Source organism: Calonectris borealis, chromosome 20 (assembly GCF_964195595.1).
Source record: "Calonectris borealis chromosome 20, bCalBor7.hap1.2, whole genome shotgun sequence".
NCBI lineage: Eukaryota > Metazoa > Chordata > Aves > Procellariiformes > Procellariidae > Calonectris > Calonectris borealis.
This window is the reverse complement of record NC_134331.1, coordinates 12,943,785-12,960,473: the sequence shown is the minus strand read 5'-3', so window position 1 is coordinate 12,960,473 and position 16,689 is coordinate 12,943,785. Positions and strand designations below refer to the sequence as shown.

The window sequence follows — 16,689 nt, the reverse complement described above, 5'->3', positions numbered from 1 at the left end:
TCTGCGGGCGGGAGGGAAGAGGTGCAGCAGCTCCCCTGCAGCCTCCGCGGCTCAAGGAGCTCGAGCCCATCCCGGGCAGGAGGATGCTGCGGGCAGCAAGCACCTTCCCTGGCTCCAAAGCAGCTGACTTGCTGCGAGGGAGCAGGGCAAGAGCTGGTTCCTTGCATTTATCAGAAATCACAGCAACCCCGAGGACAGGCAGGCACCGTCGGGGATCTTTTAAGGGCTGCGGTGACACTCAGCAGCCCTGAAGAAGGGCCCGGGGACCAGGGAACCCCAGGAAGGAGCATCCCGACACATCTGTGCCTTTACCCTCTTGCAGCCTCCCCTGTCCAGCTCCGCAGGGAAGGCTTAGGAGCAACTTGGCAAGCCCTTCGCTGGACAGGATTAACAGCAGCAACAGCCTTCCAAACCTCAGCCCTGCAGCATCCACTGCTGCTCCCCGGCTGGACTTGCTCTTGCAATCGGACCAGCTGGCTGCAAGGACCCTTTTAGGCAGGTCCTGGCCAGGAGCTCATCTGAGCTCATCCCACAAACAACATCCCAGGAAGCACATCAGATTCCACAACTTCAGAAAAAACAGCTTTTACAGAGACGCATTTTTGTGCTTTATATCCCAGAGCTGAGGTCGATCCATGCGGAAAGGACATCAGCAGCTCTCGACGCTCCAGAGCAGTTGTCCCACAAGCTGGGAGAATAATTTTTCCAGAGCAAAGAAAACAGAGAAACTCCTCAAAACGCAGGGAGCACACACTTGGCTTCAGAACAGATGTCCTGTGCCCCCTGCAATCCCTGCAGAGCTCCTGCACACACCGCGGGGGGCTCCTTTGGCCCCATTCTGCCAAGCCACGTTGCAGCCAGCTATTGCGGCACCGCCGCCGGCATATCCCTGGCACTGCGGAGTATCTCTAAGCATGAAGCCAGCAAGGATTTCACCTACGTCCTCCAGGAGCCTGACCCATCCAGGCTGCCAAAGGCACCCAATGCTAAGCCAAAGGTAGCACATCAGCACTGGGCATCCCCTCCAGGCCAGCCCGCTCCCTGCTCAAACAGCAATTTAGAGCTGAGTTTGCAATGCTACCGACGGCACGCTGCAATCCAGTACAGGAAAACCCTGTTCACCAGCCGCTATCACAGCTGGGCTGCAGAAAAAACACGTGGACCGGGCTGGGGTCTGGTGCTCCCGGTCCTCCGCTGCCTGAAAACGCGCGGGGCCAAGCACAAACAGGTCTGGAGCTGTGAATGCAGAGAGCCAAAGCGAAGCTCTCACTGCGCTGCTCATCATTAAATAGAGCATGTGGGGAGAGGGGGAAAGCGGGGCGACATGCTGCTACTGCTCCTGGCAGCCGGTGTCTGCGGGGCCCGACTGCCTGGAAAGGGACCAGAGGCGAGAGCCGCGGCAGCCACGGATGCGATGTGCTTCTCCGAACCGCGGCCGCGGGCTGACCTCGCCGAGCATCGGATGCGGCTGCACCCCGGGGACCCCATGGCTGAGCGCGGGGCGGACCCGCTCCCACCTCCCCTGGTTCGCAGCCCAGCGTGCTTCCCGGAGCTGAAATCAGGCGGGGAAAGAGCGGCTGAGCCCCACCGTGCCCGGCCAGCTCTCCTCTCCTTCCAGCTGCTCCGCACCAAAAACTGAACGCAAAAGATGTGCTTTAGGTTTTTTTTTAAGCGTAGACCTTTCTTCTCATCTCCACAGCCTTAGACAACACGGGGTGAACCTGACCTCAGCCTGAAGCCTCCTCTCAGAGCTTCGGTTAGGCTGGCGAAACCCTTTTGAACAGGGATCCTGATACACAGGGTACAGGATTTTCAGAAAGCCCCATGACGAGGACATGGTGCGGGTGGAGTGACCCCACGCCGGCAGCGGGGCTCAACTCCCACCTCCCGTGCAGAAGTCACCTCCCTCCTTGCATCTCCCACCTGTAAAACAGGGATTGCAATGATTCCAATGCAAGGACTCGCAGCTTAGACTGGATGGGAATAAAGGAGCAAAACTAATCCCCAAAAGCTTGACCTTCCCCTGGAGAAATGCAGCAGGATGAGGGCTGGCTGCTGCCTCCCAGCCTCAGCAGAGCATCCCCTCCCCGAGGGGCACCCCACGAGGTGCTGCTCCTCCCGCATCCCTCCCTGCATCTTCTGGGAGGGCCAGAGCTCGACTTGTTTATGCTGCCACGAATTCCCCAGCCTGTAAACAGTCAGCCCAGAGCCTGCCAAGGGAAGAACAATGTTTTCCAGCCGCGCTGCAGCACCGGCTTTCATACCACACACAGCGCTGCCAAGGCAAAGCCGGGCCCTTTCCTGAACATCCCTTCGCATCTGCAAAGCAGAAAGCTGAGGCGCTGCCGCTGCACAGCCTGCTCACGGCGGGACGGGTGCCTCTTCTGGCAGGGAAATGGGGGCTCAGCTCATGCAATCTCGCTTGCAGCCTCTCAGGATCAGCGCTGCGATCCCTCCGTCCCGAGAGTGCTGCTGCACTGGCAGCAAAGGGCTGGGTTTGTTAGAAAACCTTGCAAGAACTGGTTCTGCAGTGACCAGGTTTGCAGTGATCTCCCAGCCCGGCGAGCCCTCCCCATAGATCAATTTGTGTATGAAAATATCAAAATGAGAAAGGCAGAGCATCAGGAGAGCTCGCTGGGAAGCTACAGCACACCAATAACTTGTACAGAATTAGCAAACTCTGGACCAGGCCGTAACCCCAGGAAGCCCCCCAGGGCTGTGGGGGCTCCTACCCCACGGGCACCCCCACACAACCCCGCAGCCCTACACAACTCCTTGCAGGAGGAAGCGGGGTGGCGAGACCCCCCCCCCCCACCTCCCCTGGGGGATTCAGGCAGGGAGAGCTGCTGCCCGCACAGCCCGGCCCCGGGGAGCACAGCCCAGCTCACACGAGGGGCTCCACGGGACCAGGCCAGACACTGATAGCTGGAAAAATGCAGAAAAGGCTCATTTCTTTTCCCTTTTCCCCCTTGCACGGTGCCTGCCCAGCTCTCCAGTACACCCAGTGTATGCTGGCGAGCGGCTGGTGCCGTCCCCGGCACCGGGAGCCCAGGGGCTGCAGAAGCGCAGACCCCTGCAGCAGAAGCTGCAGCCAGAGCAGATGCAACCAGCAGCCCCTCGCTGAAATAAAGCTCCTTCATCCCCTCCACCCTGCAGCCTCGGAAAGCTAATGAACAGGAGCTTGCAGGCAGCGGGATTTGGACCCACGACTTCCAGCCTCCCTCCCCGCCTGTGGACACCCTCGGGGACACTCCCCTTCCCCCCGTGCCACACCGCAGGCCCCCAAAGGAGTCACCGGTAGCAGAAGCCGTTCAAACCAAACAGCCCAGCATGCAAACCCTCTTGCTGCTCTTGATTCCCACCGGTAAATCACACGAGGCATTTCTTCCCTAGTGCTTGTCGCGCGGTTGCATCTGCGGTCTGAGCTGCTCAGCACAATCTCTTAAATACGAGAAAACTCACAAGTGGGAATTTTGGCCAAATTGCTGGAAATACCAGCAAAGATCAGGGCTCTGGTATACCAGCAGCGGTGCAACCCTTTGAGCCCTAACGTGCTCAAACCAGTGCAGGGCTCCCGGGAGAGCGGGCAAGGGAGCTCTCTGCAAGGCTTCGGTGAGTCCCGACACCCTCGGGGTGTTTCCCTGGGGACGTGCCTATGGATAACGCACCCCAAGACGCGGGAAGACGCAGGGGACCACGGGCCACGGCACATCGCCAGCTTTAACAACAGCTGAATTCAAGCCAGCTCCTCCGGAGCAGGGTTTGCTGACTCCTAAGGCAAAGACCCCAAAGCTGAGCCCGAGCTGCGGCTCCAGAGAGGACAAACATTGTCGCAGAAGAACAAAAACAAGCACGTTGCAGGCAGCTGGCGCAGGGGGAGAACTCACCCACGACCATGATGTTGAACTCAAACCCCTGCTTCATGGCTTTCCGTCTCATCTGCTCCAGGATGGCGTCTATCCCCACGTAGCCAAAGTCCGCAGCCGGTTTCTCCGGCCGTGTCGGCGCCGGCTGCTTGGGGCCGGCATCCCGTGGAGCGTCCGTCATGCCGGGTGCGTGGCTGGGAACTGCCTCTGGACCTGCGGAGGCAAAGAGAGGGCGGTCAGGGGCGGCAGGGCGAGCGCACCGGGATGCTGCTCCTGGCAGGGAATGAAAGGAGCTGCCTGTGGCATCCCAAGTGGGAACAAAGCACGTGCGGGGACCCAGGGCACCGGGAGGCTAAGAGGGAGGAGGCACACGGGATCTTCCTTCAGTTGTAATTACATTACATTTGGGATTCCCCTTCTTAACCTTCTGGATTCACCTTGAGCCCTGCCCACATCACCAAGCCTGCCGCAGCAAAGGGATGCTGCTACGGGGGGAGCAGGCACGCCAGGCCCCACGAGCAGCCGATCTGCCGCCGCGGAGCGGGACCCAGCGCTGAGAAAAGTCCTCGGCACAAGTCCAGGAGTTTATTTAGTGAGTGACGAAGGCTTTTAGCAACACGGCCCGGTGCCCAGGCGCGGCCGTTAAAGGCTTGCAGACCTACACAGCCTGCCCGCTCCTCCGTACCACTGTAATTGCAGCGCTATGCAGATTGGTGGGAACGCCTCGTGGCCACGTTTCGGGGAACTGGATGGCTTTGCAGACACAGAAAAGTCCTCGGCATCTACCGGCACGTGCCCTCCTCGAGCTCCAGCTGACGCGGCGCAGAGGCTGCTGGCTCCAGCTCGCTTCTCGCCGAAAAACCAAAACCCAACACATCTGCATCAAAACGGGTCGCGCCAGACAACACCCACGCAGTCACGAAGCTTCCACGATCCTGCTCTAATTCTGCCGATATCCGACCGAGGAACCCAAACCCTTCGACTTCCCGCAGGGACAGCTCCCGGTTAGCAAAGCGCTTCAGGAGAAGCAAACGTACACCTACTGCCTCATTAACACCTTCAAGACAAAACTCGGGGAACCACCCGCTCCCCCAGGCACCAGCCAGGAGCATCTGCCGCCGGGAGGGACAAATCGCCCTCGATGCGCTACCGGGCGATGCCGTCTGCTCCCACCCTGCCCCAGCTGCTCCGCGCTGCCCGCAGCGGGCACAGCAAACATCCCGAAGGCAGAGCATGCACAAGCTCAGCCCTGGTCCTTGCAAGCTCCCGGAGGTAGCAGCCACGCAGGGCAAGCTCCTCCAACGCAGGCACGGAGAGGCAGGTTTTAGAAAATCACACTTCTGAGAGCCCTCCCCACCCCGGGCTGCCCCTGATCGATGCCCAGGCCCCTGCAGCCACCAGCCTAGGCAAGCATTTTATTTTTGTTAAGCCTTTTGCAAAGCTTATTTATTATTTTTTATTATTTATTTGATTATTATTAATCTAAAAATTATTATTATTATTTACAAAGGATTTATTGCAAAGTCCTCATCCTCATTCCTTCGAACAGGAATATGGATCTCAGCTCATCTGCCTCACCCCACTGTTATTTCTGGCCTTTGATGAGGTGCTGCCTGGTTTTCTCTCCCTCCCTCCAAAGGGATTTGTCTGTAGGAGCGTGGCTGGTCCAAAGGGGCTCCTCCAGACACAAGCCCGTCACCCCTTCTCCTCCGGTGACGGGCAGGAGCTGCGGGAGCAGCGTCAGACCGGAGCCTGCCGGGGTCTGCAAGGCGGAAGCGCTCGTTTCCTGCGAGCACAGCGCGCTTCCACGCGCTCAAATATAGGCCAAGCAGAAAAAAAAATATAAAAATAATAAAACCCAAACCCAGAACTGATCCCAAAGACCACTGGGTCACTCTGAACCCTTTTTTCCAACCCTCAATCCCGGGCTGTGCAGACCAGCGCTGCTAGGGAGCAAACACGCCGTAGCTGACACTCGCGGCAGCGCCGTGCTCCTCCCCGGCTTTGCACCGGGCACACGCGGATGCAGGCTCTTGCACAGCTGGCAATGCGCTGCCGCGCTGCTCCTTGCAAAGCCGGCCGGCCCGGCGTGCCCGAGGTCCCGCCGCAGATCCCAAATTAGCCCCATTCCAAAACAGCAAGGCCAAAAGTGGAAAAAATCCTTACATACCACTAGGAAAAAAAAAAAAGACTAAAGCACGTGGAAAATATGCTGCCACCGGCTGCAGCGCTGGGTTACGCAAGGGTTTTAACTCCTGCAGGCACCGCGTGCACGCGCGGGAGAGAGCCCGAAGCACGCTGGCCCCGCGGGACGGGACGGCAGCCTGCGAGATCGGTGCAGGTAAGGTCCACCAGCGTGCACGGAGAAATTAAAAAATTAAACAAACGGAGCAGAAAGCCACCCTCTGCTTGCAATAACGGCCAGGAGCACCTCCAGCACCTCCCGGCTGCTGCTCGTCTATCAAGCTCCGCTAACGAGCAGCCGGCAGCGCACAGAAGGGGCTGACCCCCTCCCTGGGCAGGGGGACGTGCCGGCAAACCTGTCCCCAGCACAGGCAGCAGTCGCTACGTGCTGCCTCGCCACGTGGCCTTCAGTGCGAGAAGGAGGGCTCGGGACTCCCCAGCCCCCAGCAGGACAAAAGCCACAGGCAGCGCGGGACGACGGCAGGCGGCCGTTTGTCACCGCGGAGCACGCAGGCACGCTGCCGCCCGGGATGCGCTCGAGCAGCACAGCCGGCAGCGCGGCCCACGCTGCTTTGGCTCGCCTGCAGGGAAAAAATGATTTAAAGGACGTTTTCTTCTAGCACCTGGCTCCTGTTTGGGAAAAAATAAAATAAAAATGAATATATTGCAACTAGGAGTGTCTGCAGGACAGCAGGGATGCAAAGGCACAAATGCCTCTGCGGCACCAGCAGACTCCCAAGGGAAATGCTGCAACCCCGACCTTCACTTCTCTTTTTAGCTTCCCAGCACCGAGCTGGTCTTTTCTTAGCAAGGACTCCAGCATCCCGCTTGGCTCCAACGGGTTTGTGCCAGCAGAGGCAGGATGCGGCCGCGCCGCAGGACCACTCCGCAGCACAGGCACACGGGGACGCTGTGCAGGGTGGCAGGCAGCACTCCCGGCAGACACTTGTCCAAAATAGAAAGATCCTAGAAATAAATTGGAGCAGAAGCGGCGGCTGCCCGGGAACACGCCACGGGCAGATCCTGTACTTGTTTGACCCGTTGTGCTCTCTGCGGGGACGGCGCTCTCGGTGCCAGCATCGCCGAGCCGACCCTTCCGGAGCGTGGCAAGGAGGGATGGATTAATAAACACCCATACCATCAGAAATTCCTGATTGCCGCCGAGTCCCTGGCAAGAGCAGGGTCAGACCTCGTGCACCACGGCTTCACCAGTGCCACCGTAACACGGCTGCTTGTCCCTCCGCGGGGAGGGAGGCTGGGGAAGCGCGCGGGCTGCTCGCTGTGCTGATGGGGGCAGAAAGCCCAGAGCCTGCAGCTCCCTCCGGCTTGCATGTTCCTGGATAAGCATGAAGCATGCAGGAACACGTGCTTGTGCCATATTTAGACCTCCTCTGCCAGGGAAACCCTCTCCACATGGGCACGGGAGATGTCACGACCGTCAGGGCAGCGCTGCACCGAGCGGGAACGGACCCACAGCTCCAGCCCGGGCGCCAGGCTGACTCAGGACAGCTGCTGCAAAGTTGATTTTGCCAAAGACTCCGGGCTGTTGCGCTGTAGTTGATGCACGTCAGACATGAGCCAAACCCAACATCTGCGAAGCAGCAGATGAAAGGCACCCCGTGGGGAGGGGAGCCCCGGGGAGCCCCCCGGGGAGCCCCCCGCTCCTCCAGCCAGCTGGACGCCGTGCGCGGGCGGCTGTGGGATGGGCTTTGCGAAACGCTGCTGGCGAGGGGCGGCCAGCAAACCGAGGGCTTAGAAATGCTGCACCGATGCCACGCAGCTGCAACAACCCGGGTCGGCTGCGGCAGGGGATGCAAACGCAGGCCGGGGGCTCGCCCGAAACCCCGCACCCCAGGGCTGGCAGTCCTCATGGAGGATTTGGGAAAGCGATCTGTAGGAGACTGCAGATACACAAAGGTTAAATAACCCTTGCAGAGGCTGAGCCGGGAACGTCTCACGTACCCCAGCTCCCAGCTAGACCCAGCAGCTCGGCTCCAGCGATGCACGGGGAGCGGGATGCTGGTGATCCGGGAGGGCAGAGCTGATCCTGGAGCGGGGCTGGTCATGGACCTGGTGCTCAGCGGCTGCATGGAGCCGCCGGAGAGAGGCCAGGAGGCTGCACCTCTGCCACTGCCGCCAGATTCAAACCATTCGCACACTATACGGATGCACACGCAATCAATGGAGAAATGCTAACGTTTGCTGGGTAAATCAAAGAAACGGATGCAGGGAGCACCTCGGACGCAGGGAGCACCAAGCATTTACCACCTTTTGGTGATTCTGCAGCCGGTTCTGCAGAGCTACAAGCACCCAGAAGACCAGGATGCTGCGGTGGGGATAACTCCCCTTCCCTCCACACAGCGGAGACTGCAAACACCACGGGTTCTGGATTTGTTGGATGGGTTCATGCGAACACAGAGAGAAGATTCACAGCAGCGAACAGCGGTATATCAGGGTGTGAAAACACAGCCGCTTCCCAGGCAGCTGAGCACCCACAGATGTGTTCGAGGGAGCAGTGTGGACCGACTAACCTTTCAATTTTTGGGAGCACCACTCTTACCAAACTGTGCCTGTAGGGTGTAACAGAGACATTTTTAGAAGCAAAGAGTGAATTTATAGTTCCTGGTTAACTACAGCCGGCCGGTGGGAGTGCAGCACGCGCAGCCTCCGGCGCCTCTCCCCTTTGCACGCCGAGCCGGTGACCACGAGCTACGGAAACAGATCCAACCCGCGGAGGAGGTGGCAAAGCCACAGCTTTCCCTTCCGAGGGGACAGGAGGAACCGGGAGGGAGGCAGCAAAGCCGGGGCTGGATGCAAACCCAGTGTGGCCCAGGCACCGCTGCTTTCTTCAGCTGCCCAGTCAGAGCCACCGCGGGATCCCCCGGTGCTGAAGGCAGCAGGTCCGTGCTGGTCCCACAGGGATGCGTGGGTGCCAGGGAACGCAAGGCACGGCTCGCTCCGAAACTGGGGGGGCAGCCAGCACCCCGGAGGAGGGCTCAGCCTGGCACGCAGAGCCACTGCCACAGACCCTGCAGCACCAAACTGTAACTAAGGGACATTTCTATTATTCGATTGCAATCACCTGTGCCCGGCTGGCACAGCCAGGCCTGAGCTGGAGCCCGTCCCTCGCGTCCCTGGGCACCAGGCTATGGTTTCAGGCTGGCCGCCAGCCCAGGCCCACCTACCAACCGGTTACGTTTCCTTCTCGGCTTGCATTTCCACCCAGGTGCCAACAGACACGACCTAGAAATAGCAGAGGATGCTTAACTACACTTTGTTAGACCAAATCCACCCAGGAGCTGTCAGAGAGGTGGCCAGGTGCCTCCTGAGCATGCAAGATGCTCCAGGCTTGAAGCCTGTTACTCACGCGGGGGGGATAAATCCATTTTCAGAGATCAAAAAAGGAGGCAGTGATTCCTGCTCTGGAGCGAGCGCTTCGGTAAGTGACCAGGCAGGGCCACAGCCCCAAGCCACGGGCACGAGCCACAGGCATGCACCGCACGCAGCTGCGCAGGTTGAGCCGTCCCTGCTCACCGCATGCGCTTCCGTCCTCGCTCACTGCGCGCTTCCCCCCTCCCCGCTCCGGAAACGGTCCTCTGCATCTCACCCCTCCGCAGCTCACCCCTCACCCCTCGCTCTTTCATTTACAAGAGATGGATGCTCCAGGGCTCCCAGACACTGCTTCCCTTCCTGCCTTAACCCTCCGGCTGCCGCAGGCTCTGGTCACGGGCGTTCCTGGGCTGGGATGCAGTCAGCTTGTCCCAGAGGTCAAACCACGGTGCCAGCTCTGCCTGGACGCAACCTCGAGCGCTTGCAAACTGCTGCCTGTGAGCTCCGGCGCAAGCCCCCGTACCGCCTCGGCGCACCCCGGGTACGGCGTGAGGCCGACCACCGCCCTTCCCCGGCTCAGACACGTGCCAGCCCTTGCAGCGCAGCCGGCAGTCGTACATCCTCATTTCTCCAACCACGTGAGGCAGCAGCTCTAAACCACTTACAGAGACCTGCAAGGAGTTGTTACGCTGTACTCCTGTTTGCCCAGAGAAGTTTAAAAGGAAGGAGATGACTGTAAATCCCAAGTCTTGCCTGCTCCAGTCTTGCAAACCGAGCCCCGAGCCTCGGGCACACGGAGGTCTCTGGCCACGCAGCCCCAACGGCCTCCTTCCGCAAGCAGCTTCCCCCGGAGGTGGAGCGAGAGCTGGCCCCGAGACCAGCCCTGCCTCGCTGGGGACAACCCCGTCGCAGGGGAGCTCTCCTGCACACCAATGCCAGCAAAAGCTACTCCATCAACCGGCCCCACGCAGCGAAACGCCAGCGGCCAGCGCAGCCCTTGCTCCCCGCAGACAGGCTCGGGGTGCCCCCGCCCAGGGGGGTCCAAGGACCCCCTCCCAACCCCCTGTCCCCCCTGGGCGATGGTGTCCTGCACAGGAGGGACGTGGAGGCCCTTCCCAGCCCCTGGGCAAGAGAAAGCACCTCGCACCCCTGTCACCGCTTCTCTGCGGGGCTCGATGCTTTGAAAACAAAGAGGCAAGCAGCGCTCCGCAGACTCAGCTTGCCCAAAAAGCGTTGCAGGAGGAAGGCTGCAGGCGCAGGCACCTGGCAGGGCTGCATGTGCCCAGACCCGCCGTGCTCGAACCCAGGCTGACCTCCCACGCCTGCCGAGCTACTGGCTTCTGCAGCTACGGCAAAGGAAAAAAACCCAAGCCAGCGGCGCTGGGGCTGCCAGCACCCCGAGGTACGGGAGTAACCAGTGCTCAAGGAGGCATTTACATCCTGGGGTTTTTAGCTTAGCTTTTTTTTTTTTTTAATTTTTTTTTGGTTGGTTGTTTTTTTTCTTTTTTTTTCCTTTTTTTTTTGTGTTTTGTTTTGTTTTTTGAGGGGTAGGGGTTTTTTGTTTCTTTTTTTTTTTTTTTTTTTTTTTTTGACGACGGGTAACTGCGTCCCAGACGCCCCGGGAGCCCGTTCACGGGGGGCAGCAGCAGCGCGGGCGGGGCGGCCGGGACCCCGCCGGAGGTGCCCCCCCGGACACAGCCGCTATTCATCCCCGGACAATGCCGGCATCGCGGCCAGGCGGCCGCCGAACAACGGCCCCTCTTGTGGGGCGCAGGGGCGAGAGGGGCCGGGCGGGGGCCGCGGGACGAGCCCCCCCGGCCGCAGGCGGGTACCCCTGCTCGGCACCCCCCACTGCGCTCGGGTGCCCGCGCCCGGGGCCCTCCCTGGGAACCGGCGGGGCACCCCCGTGCGCTCTCAGGCCCTCCCCCAGAATAATTCACCCCCAAAAAAGCACTCCCCTCCCCACCAGCCCCCCCCCCCGCTGCCCCCCGCCTCCGCGGAGCCCCCGCCCCCGGGCACCGGCGACTCACCCGCGGCGGCGGCGGCTCCGGCAGCCGGCGGCTCCCCGCCTCCTCCCGCGCTGCCCTCCGCCTCCTCCCCCATCGCCCTTCCTCCTCCTCCTCCTCCTCCTCCTCCCCCATCACCCTCCCTCCTCCTCCCCCACCGCCCTCCTCCCCCTCCAGCCCGGCCCGGGGGGATGGAGCCTCTTCCCGGGAAGTTTGTTTCTCCCCCAGCCGCTGCGAGCCTGTCCCGGGCCGGGGGGGCTCGTAGAGGTTAAGAGGGGAAAGGGTTTGGGGGCGATGTGCAGCGGCAGCACGTCCCACCCCGTCCCTCCACCCGCGGTCACCCCCGGGCCCACGCAGGAGGTGCGGGGGGGGTCGGTGCTAGGGACTTCCACGGGGGAAAGAGCGAGGCTGGGACAAACTCAGCAGCCCCAGCGCAGTCCCGTCCCGGGCGGACCCGCGGTCCATCCCACAGCTCCAGGGACGAAGGGACAGCGACACGGCCCCCCAGCACAGCCCTTTTGGCACTCAGTGCTCTGGGCTGAAACTTGCCTTTTGCTTTCAAGCATCCTGACGTTACCCCGGCAGAGACCGAAACCAGTCTCCAGTGGGTGTTAACGCCGCTGACCGTGGGCTCACTTTGCTCTGCAGCTGTTTGAAGACCCCTGGGCCACATCTCGCATCCGCCGGGGACGAGACAGCAGCCTACACCCACCGGCCTGGCTGCTTTTGAAAATCAAGTCATTTAAGCTGAATAAAGATACTCTCTGTCTCCGCAAGCCCTTCCTGCCTTATATCTTGATTACCAGAAGCTTCACCACCACCTCTCTCTCCCCAGCGGAAAGAAGGGCCCCAGCCGCAGGAGGGAAGCGGCGATGTGCACGGGGCCAGGCAGGTGGGCTGTGCCACCCAGTCCTGCTCCCACCGCCAGCGCGAGGTCCCAGCCAGTTCTGGTGTGGGTCGAAGCCCCTCGGTGCTGGCGGGAAGCCCTGGGCAGCAGGCGTCGAGAGCCCAGCAACGCCTGCATCGCCCAGGCTGCAGGGCCAGGAGCAGAAGGAGCTCTCCCTCCCGCCACAGCCACGACGCAAAGCCAACCTGCCTCTTCTGGACCCCTGGTTCTGACACGTTCCTGTGACCTATCCGATGATCTCGGGATATTTTTCCCCCCAGCTCCCTGCCGTTCTCAGATCTGCATTCGCAGAGAAAGGTGACGAAAGGGTTAAGACGGATTTGCACATTTGCAGTCCTCAATACCCAAAGGACTCCATTTCCCATGCACAGCCCCTGCAGAGCCCACAAGCCAGGGGCTACTACTTGTCCATGCTTTTTGACCTGTTAGCAGCATCACCAGCCCCTGTCGGCAAACCCTGCCGCCCGTGCCAGCGGCACCACAGCCCTCCCTGCCCCGCCGCCCACGGCTCTCGCGTGGCTGTCACCTTCCTTCTCCCCTTCCGGACCACCGCCAGCCACAGCTCTTCCTCCACCCAGCGCAGCCGCCACACGCCGGGCTGGCAGCCTCCGCTCCCCGCGATGCCCGGCAAGGCTGGCGTGGGCTGCCCTGGAAACGATGGGTGCTCAGGGGGGTGAGACTCGCGTCCCCCCACTTCAGCAAGTACCACAAATACCAATTTCTGAGAAACCTCCACCCCAGCACCCAGGCAGGAAACCCAGCCTCAATCTGCTTACGCTGCAGCTGTGTGTAGCTTTCTGCTGGATTACACCACTTTTTATGACTTAATAAAGCTTTAACCCCTATCAATGGGCATTAGTGTTTTAATCTCCCTAATCTCCAGGAAAATCCAACGCTAGAAGCCAAACTGGGCTTGCCCGAGTAGCAGCTGGGTCTGTTTGCAAGTCACTCCAGCCTTGCGTTAGCTGGAAAAAGGCAGGAGCAGAGCTGGAAAACAGCTCAGCCTGGCTCTGCAAAGCTCCGCCGTGCTCGCTCAGGTGCTGTGCTTGCACGGAGAATAAGGGGGGATCTCAGGTGCACGTGGGCTTTGCAGCTGCGATCCACTCTTCATGTCCCTGCTGTTAAATTAACCACATCTGTAACGTTGTGCAGGTGTTAAGCATCCAGCACGGGGTTCACTTGCCCAAACTAAGACTGGCAGCAGAGGGGCGAGCACAGGGTGCTCGGCCACATGAACCAACATCTCACTCTCCTGTTATTTTTCCACGTTGAAACTGTGGACGTCTTTTAGTCTTGCCTGTGAGGGGGGAAAAAAAAAACCCATAGAAAAGTTCCCCGCCTTGGTCACCGAAGCACTGCAAAGACATTTGAGGCAGGATGGGAGCTCACACTGCGTGCAAGTTGTTTTTCAGATTAATTTGTAGGAAATATTTTGTTTCAACTCATCTCTCATCCTTCCCCAAACCAACCCGAGGTGGGGGAGCGAGCAGCTCAGAAGGACAGTAAAGTGGCATCCTTGGCCTCAAAGCAAATAAGTGCGTTGGGCGTTGCTAACCGTGCGTGTCCTCATGAAGGCTCTCGGGTGGCTTTGGGGCTGTTTGCACAGAGGAGGCACTTGCAGAGTGACAAACAGCCACCTCCAGGATTTGCTGTTACAGGAGCATCTCTCTGTTCCTGTACTTGCTCTCCCACTGCACGTTTCTGGCTGCAAGGGCTCGCTCTGCAATCAGGCAGGACCGACCGGCCGAGGAAGGAAGCAGCCTTACCTCTACGGTGCAGATGAACAGGAGACGGATTAAGTGACCCGCCCAGGGTCAGGCTGAAAACTTACAACAGAGCCAAGAACTGGATCCAAATCCCCCATTCAGAGTTTTAAAATCACAAAGTCATTGTTCTTCTTTTAAAAAAAATAATAATCAAGAGTTAGCAGCAATTCTAGCGAGGCCCTCTTGCTGTTGTAAATAGTACCAAGGGATTTGAACTAACTACAGATCCAGTTCTTGGGCTTAAAACTAATCCAAAATAATGAGGTTCCTGCCTGCCTTATGCAGTCCTATCTGTACTACTTTATCCGGCATCTTTGCAGGCGAAAGCAGGTCCCCATGTCACCACTGCCCAGGGCAGTGGGGACGGGCCCCTGCAGGGCTGGTAGGGCTCAGGGGAGAAGGTGGTCCCTGTGGTCCGGCACTGATGCTCGGGAAAGGTTGGGAGGCAGCGGGAGGAGCAGATCACCAGCCGTGGTTTCCATAGTACCTGAGTTTTGGGGAAAATCCCAACCACCGTCCTTACCAGAAAACTGCCCGGCAGCGGGGCTGGCACCCGGCTCCACCCCAGCAGCGCCGCGGCTCTCCCCTACGCCGGGCAATGCTCTGCCCTTGGCCAGCCCGTACCCCAACCCCAACCCCAGCTTGGAGGAATAACGGAGATCTGCAGAGGAAGACAGCTTAACCAGGACTCGCCAGCCTGCGAGGGAGACCTGCAGGGCTGCCAGCAAAAACGTTTCACCCCAAGCTGCCCAACTCTAAGAAAACATCAAATCCCTTGAAGGGGAGCACGAGCAGGACGTCTTTTCTCGCAGGAATGCTGAAGGGACGTTTCTAATTTGTACTGCATCGCACCAATCCCCAGTTAAAAGTGCAGCGTAAGGGCTTAGTAAATAATTTTTCTTGTTTAAATAGTGCAGCAATGCTGACCACCTGCAAGTCCCCAATGACTTCGACGGATAGCTGGAAATCCTGCCAGCTATATTTATAATCTCAGATCAATAGCAGAAGGAAAAGCACATCCAGAGACCTTGGTAAAGCACCAGCAAGCTCAGGGGAAGGCAGCATGACCAAGAAAAGGACGTGGCCTTGCAGACCAGAAGATCAAAATTTAGTTTTTTAACACTGAAAGAGACACCGTCACTTGCAGCAGGAGCAGAAAGGATCCCCCGTTACCGGGAACATCTAAATCCAACGCCAACAGTTTTCTAAGAGCCTGGCTGCAGGTCTGCAGGCGCTACCACCCGCCAGGGCTCTGGCAGGTAGCCACCGTGGTCCCTTCCGAACGCGCAGGGTAACTCTGCAGAAGGTCTGTAATGGTAAGACCTACAGAACAACGATATTTCCTCCCTTCTGGTTGTACCGGACTCTCAAGTCTATAGATGATACTGGCTTTTTCCTTTCAAGCTACCTGGCTTTTGGCATTGAGCAGCTTCCCTGAGCAGCCCATGTCAGAGAGACATGTCTGCAGGTATCACACCGGTTCCTTCATAAAAGGAGTTATTTGGTGGCTTAAATCTCCCTAGACAGAGACAGCAGCGGAGCAGCAGGTACCACGGGGTGCAGGCGCTGCCGGGAGCATCCCGGGGCCCTGCAGGCTCCATCACGCAGAGCAGGGACGTCCTGAGCCAGCACAGGGAGGGACAGCCATCAACCCCCTCCATGCCTTGGCCCCGAGCCGGCAGCAGAGCCTGCCAGCATCATTGAACCGCGGCCGCTTTGTTGAACCCTTGTTACACGCGGCGCCAGGACCATTCCCGCTCCCACTGCACCAAAAACCGGGAGCTCCTCCAGCCAGACACCTCCAGCCTCCTCCCATTCTCCAGGAGGGAAGGAAGGAAGGAATTATTTCACATGCTGCCGCCGGCCAGCGCACGCAGCTGGCACCGTGTCCTTGGCGTGAGTCACCCGCTCCCCGGGGAGACCGTGCCTCGCTTCCCGGCATCACATCCCGCTCCCCAGGGAGGCCGTGCCTCGCTTCCCGGTGTCGCATCCCAGCAGTGCCCCCGCAGCAGCGTCCCTTCCTCCAGCACATTTCTTCGGCAGGGGATCTGCGGCGTCTGCTCCCTTCAGCGGGGAAGGCAGGAGGCTCCTCGCTGTGCTTGAGTGATCTATCATTTCCTAGAAGGGAATGGGTTTTGCTAGGAAGCCACTCCGGGATCAAATATTTGGAAAAAGCAAGAATAAGACCCCATTCCTCCCAACATCCCCCCGCCTTGCAGGGCTTTGGCCACTGATGTTCCAGTTCGGACAGACGCAAAGCGCACGCAGCATCTTCCAGGCACTCCCCCCACGCCGCAGCTCCGAGCACAGGTTTTGCTCAGCGGGGACCGGTCTGCCTTGGCACTGAAACACTGCGGCTCGAGAGTCACCGGGAGAGCTCTGCAGATGGCACAGCTCGGAAACACACTTCGCTCCTTGGGCTGCTGCCTTTTCTTTAGGAGCAATCCTCATCCCTCCTCCTCAAGGGCATGACCTACTCCCCAGACACCCCTGGCCAGACTACCACAGAGGACAGATTACCCTCAAAAGGGCAAAGCAAAATCCTCTGTACATCACCCCGCCAGCATCCCCGAGCCCCGCTCCACCAAACCCCCACCTCCTGCCCTGCGCTCCCCCGCCGCTGCCTCTGT

General features: G+C 59.6%; 1 protein-coding gene across 12 annotated transcripts in view; it reads right to left on the bottom strand.

Moving 5' to 3' along the window:
• SEPTIN9 (septin 9) overlaps positions 1–16,689 on the bottom strand; it is a 105,184-nt gene that overhangs the window by 16,291 nt on the left and 72,204 nt on the right. For 8 of the 12 annotated variants that reach the window (XM_075169847.1, XM_075169844.1, XM_075169846.1 and 5 more), the window contains one exon: positions 3,888–4,079. In XM_075169847.1, coding sequence (XP_075025948.1) covers positions 3,888–4,079 — 192 coding nt within the window. Of the gene's footprint in view, positions 1–3,887; positions 4,080–10,045; positions 10,156–11,410; positions 11,473–12,819; positions 12,936–16,029; positions 16,178–16,689 lie in introns of those variants that run through there. The other 4 variants (XM_075169849.1, XM_075169855.1, XM_075169850.1 and 1 more) reach the window with 4 other exon arrangements.